Source organism: Eubalaena glacialis, chromosome 16, assembly GCF_028564815.1.
Source record: "Eubalaena glacialis isolate mEubGla1 chromosome 16, mEubGla1.1.hap2.+ XY, whole genome shotgun sequence".
NCBI classification, from domain to species: Eukaryota; Metazoa; Chordata; class Mammalia; order Artiodactyla; family Balaenidae; genus Eubalaena; species Eubalaena glacialis.
The window spans coordinates 73,574,605-73,581,366 of NC_083731.1; the positions used below are offsets into that span (position 1 = coordinate 73,574,605).

General features: G+C 47.1%; 1 protein-coding gene across 1 annotated transcript in view; it reads right to left on the reverse strand.

Moving 5' to 3' along the window:
• The window catches only part of LOC133076382 (guanylate cyclase soluble subunit beta-2-like), a 41,430-nt gene extending 38,609 nt beyond the window's left edge, over positions 1-2,821 (reverse strand). Inside the window, 2 exon segments of the mRNA XM_061170922.1 lie at positions 2,724-2,790; positions 2,792-2,821. Coding sequence (XP_061026905.1) covers positions 2,724-2,790; positions 2,792-2,806 — 82 coding nt within the window. The 5' untranslated portion in view covers positions 2,807-2,821.
• Positions 2,822-6,762: the final 3,941 nt, after the last annotated feature.

The window sequence follows — 6,762 nt, forward strand, 5'->3', positions numbered from 1 at the left end:
CTGACACAGGCACGTTACACATCACTACCACATTCTGGAGGAGCCCCCTGTCCCTGTGGGCTGAAGCTTGGCTGGCTGCCCAGGTGTGTTCTCCAGCACGCCTGCGGGGCTGGTTCTGCGGTGCCTGGTGGGGCTGGCTTTAACCTGTAACCGCCTCAGCAAGAGGTCCCGAGGACAGCAGGCCAGTTGTCTGGGTCCTCAGAGGCACCGTGAAAGCAGCTAGAAACCGCCCCCCTGCCTCCTGATCCTCTGGGGCTTCACAGGAACCAGCTGGAAGGCCCTGAGCTTCCAGGACTCACTCACATGTCCAACAATTCTGCCCCAGGGTCTCTGATGCCAGGTGAGGATGCTGATCCAGTGACCACCTGCGATAATTCCTAAATGCCATCTTAGCATGACCCAAAGCCACACTGCCTGTTGAGGAATGGGCAGGGGAAATTTAACTGGGGCTGAAAGAGGGATGTTATCAAAGAGCCTGGAAGTGCCAGGAGCCTTCCTCTGCTTCCTGCATGCAGCCCCTAGAACCTGCGGCAGGGGAGGCCACCTGCCCCTCCTTCCTGACCAGGGCCCAGTTCATTGTGTGCTCAGTGCTGGTGAGAAGGAAGGACAAGCAAAGGAGGGAGGACTGGGTTGAATGGTGGCCCCCCAAAATCTCTGTCCACCTGGAACCTCCAAATGTCACCTTCTTTGGAAGTGGGGTCTTTGCAAATAGAACTAGTTAAATGAAGATGAGGCCATACTGCGTGAGGGTGGGCCCCAAATCCAGTGACATATCCTTATAAGAAGGCTGTGTGAAGACACACAGGGAAGAAGGCCACGTGAAGATTGAGGCAGAGATTGGAGTGATGCAGCTACAAGCCAAGAATTGCTAGCAACCAACAGAAGCTAGGAGAGAGGCATGGGACTGGTTCTCCCTCAGAGCCTCCAGAAGGAATTAACCCTGCTGACACCTTGATTTTGGACTTCTGGCCTCCACAACTATGGGAGAATAAATTTCTGTTGTTTGAAGCCACCTAATTTGTGGTACTTTGTTACGGCAGCCCTAGGAAATTAATACAGAGGGAAGGAAGGGAGGAAATTTTTTTTGAGAACTTATTATACACCAGGTACCACATTTGGTATATTCCACATACATTATCTCATTTAATCCTCACAACAACTCTGAAGGGTAGATCTTATAATTATTCTCATTTGAACAGTGAGAAAACTATGACTGAATAAGTTAATTGTCCTCGGTCCTTAAACTAGAAAGCAATAGAGCTAACTTCTCTCTTTGTCCTGTAGCTCTGCCCCTTAGTGCCTGGGGAGTGAGCAAGTTAATATAATAAACCATCCCTTGCTGATATATCCATTCTGGGAGTGCATGTGCATTGTAAACGGGACCATCCACACATTGTCCCCCCAATTATGACCCTGTCAATGGCATTTTAATGTCTGGGCAGATGGGAAGATGTCCCATGGCAGAGCAGAAGAGGGAGAATGGCCCTCAGCACCCTACAAAGCACACCATGTCCATTTCCAGAGAAACACAATGGGATTCTCAGTGCTGTTCCTCCTGACAGCCAGAAGTCATTGTGACGATCTATTTCAAAGATATAACAACATCTGTCAGAGACAACATCGAGGCCAAATATGACAGTGGTGTTGCAGATGATGAAACTCAGTGTTGCTCACAATTTTTGTCCATAAGACGCATAAGGTTACTCAAATGGAAAGGATGAGTTACCAGGTTAGGGTGGGTCTGAAATCCAATACGACTGCAGTCCTTATGGGAAGAGGGAAATTTGGACATAGAGACATAGACACACAGGGGAAAGGTGGCCATATGAAGACGGAAGCAGAGACTGGAAGTATGCTGTCACAAGGAACACTTGGGCTCACCAGGACCTGGAAGAGGAAGGATTCTTCCCTAGAACCTTCAGAGGGAGCGTAGCCCTGCTGGCAACTTGATTTCACACTTCTGGGCCCTGAGCTGTGATAGAATAAATTTCTGTTGTTTAAGCCACCCAGTTAGTAGTACAGTTGATCCTCATTATTTGTAGGTCCGCATTTGCAAATTTACCTACTCCCTGAAGCGTACTTGAAACCCCCAAATCAATACTCATCAGAGCTTTCGTGGTCATTCGTGGATGTGTACAGAGCAGGGAAAAAAGTGAGCCACCCAACATGCATGTTTCTGGCTAAGGTCACAGGAGGCAATGCTCTGCGTTCTGGACTCGGTTCTCAGACTATAAACAAGTGTCCTCTGGGCAACCTATGTAGAACTACGTTTTTGCATTTTTGTTCTTTTTGTTGGTTCTGCTGTTCAAAATGCTCCAAAGCATGGTGCTGAAGTGCTGTCCAGTGTCCTAAGCACAGGAAGGCTGTGAGGTGCCTTACAGAGAAAATACATGCCTTAGATAAGCTTCATTCAGGCACGAGTTACAGTGTTGTTGGCCGTGAGTTCAATGTTAATGAATCAACAATACATATGGAAAAAGGTGTCTTTAAACAGACACACACACAAAATAAGATTATGTATTTATGAGTTATGCAAATGAACATGGTTGTGGCCAGAGGCTGTCAGGAACCTAACCCTATCTTTCCTATAGGAACAATGGCTCAGTATTTGCTAATTCAGTGTTTGCAAACCTTATAGACAAGAACTACCGCAAATAATGAGAATTGATCATACTTTGCTACAGCAGCCCCAGGAAGCCAAAATAAGCCCTATTCAGACTTACCAAGAACCTTGCAGGCCTCTTGGATGAGCTTACTGGTGATGATGTCATCATATACTGTGTAAGTCATACACTGTGTAAGTCATGAAGGCATCTTGCACTTCTGCAGAAACTCTGAAAGATAAATCAAGGTGCAATGGAAATCCAGCAACTGGAGCTTTGCCCCAGGAATATACCCACCGACCCAGCAAGATATAGCAAGAACACTCCTGATCATAAGGGATGGGAAGCCTTAGAGTGTTTGGGTGTCAGCTCTTCAAAGAAGCCTTCCCTGGAGCCCAGTTTGGATCAAGAGCTCCCTTCTTGAGTACCCACAGCAGGCTATGAGTTTCCCCAACTTCTATCCAGATTATTGGTCTTACCCTCTAGACTGGGTTCCTTGATTGTGACTTTTATTGTGACATCTTTGAAGCCCCTGCAGATGGCACTATGCTTGGCATGTGTGAAGAACCTAATACATGGTAGTGAACTTGGAGCTCTGTGGTCATGGAGCCTCCTTCTCTGAAGCAGGTAGAGTAGCTCACGGTTTTACACTGTGCTTGGCTGGGTTGTAGGAGTTGCTGCTGGACTTTGGTCTTGCAACAGCTAACCAGACCTGCTGAAGAGAGGCTTAACCTGGGAGTCAGAAAATTTGCACTCTTGGCTTGGCTCTTGTGTGAATCACTAAAGTGTAGTTAGCAATTCAGTCAACTTAGGGAGAAGGAGGCAGGTCAGGGAATGCTTCCCTGAGAAAGGGTTTTCACTGGAAATGAGGAATGGGTAGGCCAAGAGGAGCATTCTGGACACAGAGAATATGCTTCGTGGCAGCAGAGAGCACATTTGAAGAACAGCGAAGAGTACAGAACACTTGAATTTATCCCAGAACACATCATAGAATCTTGGAATTGGGAGAGGCAAGAAATTTCCTAATTGTCCAATTTCCCACCTTATAACTCAGTTTCTTCCTAACAAGAATCTCACTTCCCTGCAAGGCAGTACATTCTATTCACAGACTACTCTCTCTGAAAGAAGGTTCTTTCTTAAGTTGAGCTAAGAAACCTACTTTTGAGCCCTATTAATACCTTCTATTTGTTGAGCATCTGCTTTTGGCCACAGATGACAGATTATTTCTAATCACCCGTTGTACTGTTGAGGAAACTGATGCTCAGAGAGGTTAGTGTCTCGCCAGCATCAGCCAGTGGACAAATGAAGGATCTCTGAAGACCACATACATCCTGCATTTTGCTGCTGCTACTGGCCTTAGTTCTGCCCTTAGGGGAAAGGCAAACTGGGCTGGTCCCACCTCCAGATACCTAGCCCTCTGTTTTTGAAGATCCTTACTCACTCCTAAATCTTTAAAATTTTCTCCTTTATCTTTCTGGAATTCATCTTCTTCACTGCAAAATACGGTCATGATAACTGTCCCACATTTCTGACAGGAGTATGGATGAGGATAAAATAGGATGACCAAAGGGAGAGAGCTTGGGGAAAATGAGAAGCACAGTCTCATGTGCCAGGAGGAGCTGCAATAGTCCTGAGGACACGGAGGTGGCCTGGAAATCTGGGGAGTGACTCGGGCTGGGAGGCAGGAGACTGTCCCAGGCCCATCCTGACACAGATGAGCTCTGAGGGAAAAATCCCTCCCTCTCTTTAGGCCTCAATTTCCTTATCTGTAAAATAAAGGAGACGGTTGGTGAATTCAGTGTTCCTCAACCATTTTTTCAATCCATGTTCCTCCTCTTCATACACATACTCACTGGAGATTCTCAGACAGCCCCAGGGGCCCTGACCCTGCGGTCGCACATGACTGAACTAGAAGCTCCCCGAGCTTCCCTCTGTGTGTAAGGCTTCCTGCTCAGGTGCATGTCTGCACAGTGGTCCCTAAGCATCAGCAGGTGCAGCTCTTCAGAGAAACTGGTGGGGCCCGGGGCAGAGGGGGGATCTAAACCACCACCTCTCCCTTAAGCGGGGTGTTCTCCGCCGTGTGGCCATCACCCTCCTCCTCCTCCCCAGGGCCCGTGGGCCTTTGTGAAAACACGTGCCCTGCTTCTGTGTCTATGAGCAAAAGAGAAACGTAATGGGCAAGACCCATATTTAAACCTGACATGGTGTCATGGTTTGTTCTGAAGGCCCCAGAAAGATTATGTCATCTCCAGGACCCTTGGAAATGGAACAAACTCTGTGGCATCCCCAGGCCTTTGGTGGGACCACCCATTCATACCTGTCTGGGTCTGGCAGCTTCTTCTTTCCTGTAGGCTGAGCTCATAGCACTTTAGTGTCAAAGTGTGTATATGTTGCACATTTCTGGAATGCCAGACATGCCCAGACTGTTATGATTACACAGAGATTGTCAGCCTTGTTTACTGATCCCAGGATCTTGCATCTAACACTTCTCACAGAGTCAGTGCATGCTTACATATAGAGTCACTTGAATCGCTTTAGTGAAACAGTATGTCTACCAAGAATTAAAAAAATAAATAAGCCAATTGATATCTTTCTAATAAGATGGCAAAGCCTCTGGTAAGAAGAGAAGGAGAGAAAAATGGCCGTCAGAAAACATGTTAAAAGAGATTGGGGATTGGAAAATCAGTGAATGCGGGAAACGAAGTAAGAGGTCAATGTTTCCAGCTCAAAAAAGAGCAGAGTATTTCATGTAACATGAAAAGTGCCAACCACGCAGGTGGTCACATAGACACATATTCAGGAGATCCTGCAAGTCAGTATTTAACTAAAACAGTCAGCCATTAAATGTATGTTCTTCTTTAGTTGGTTCCAGCTAATGATACCCAAAATATCTGGGCAGGAAACCACGACCAGGCTGCCTGTTCCAGGATAACTTGGGGAGCAAAATAAATGTACAGATTCCTGGGCCCTAGAGGTGGTGTCTGGAAATTCATATTTTTTTAACCACTTGTCTCTGATGACTCTCCAGGCTTGGACACCACTGCTCAGAAACACTTTCTAGGATTCAATCTGGCAAGGCAAAGGATTACAAATTATAGATCTTACATTGTTCGACATGACTAAACTGATGTAATGGTTTCTAAGAGTCCGGAGTGAGCCGTAAAGCCCACAGGAAAAATAAATAGCACTCTGTAACCAGTTTCAGGCCAAGAAAATGGGATTGATTCTAAAGCATGGGAAATTGTTCCTTCATGAGTTCCCTTATGGCAGGTGGGGAATTCATATAACAAATCTGAGTGTCACCGCGTGACCCAAGGTATAGCTGGGGAAGGGGAGCCGCTGAGAATTGGTTGGGGAGGAGGGGTGTTGTCCTAGTGCCGTGACCATCTGCTATTTGGAAGACGCACCAGCCTGTCACCCAGCCAGTCGTCTGGCTGTTATCCACAGCTCCCCAGGCTTTCATGACAAGTCCAGACTTCTTGGGTTGATGCAGACAGTCCTCTGTGACCTAACACCTGGACCACCCCCCCTTCTCTCCTCCAGACTCTCCTCTAACCGTTCCTCCAGCTACTCAGAATTCCAGCCATGCCCATTCTTCCTCCCTCCCTTCCCACAGACTCTCCCTCCACGGGAAGGGCCCTCACTCCCTCTTATCTGGCTAACTTTTGTTCCTCCTTCCCAGCTCAGCCTAAGAATCACTGACCCTGGTTGTTCTGAGCAACAGTCAGATGCAGGCATCCCTCCTCAGAGCCCAGAGCCTCCCCGTGTTTACCTGCCTTAACACTGGCTGCAAGTGGAGGCTTGGATTTACCTGTCCAAATGCTCCCTAGACTACAGAGTCCCAAAGGGCAGGGAAATGTCATTTGACTTCATATCTTCAACACCTACCATTGTACCTGGCACACAATAGGGCCTGATGGATATTTATAAGAGAATTTAGCAGATGAGAGACACCTACCTTGACAGAGGCTCACACATTCACTGCATGTGAGTCAGGAGACCTGGGAGCTAATCCTGGTTCTGCCATAATGCAGCTGGATAACTCGGAACAAATCTCACTGTGCCTCCATTTCTTCATCTTTATAATGATAGTATTGGGTTAGGTCAATGTTTCCATGGAGATTTTGATGTCCATCCCTCCCCTCTCGTGCCCGCCACT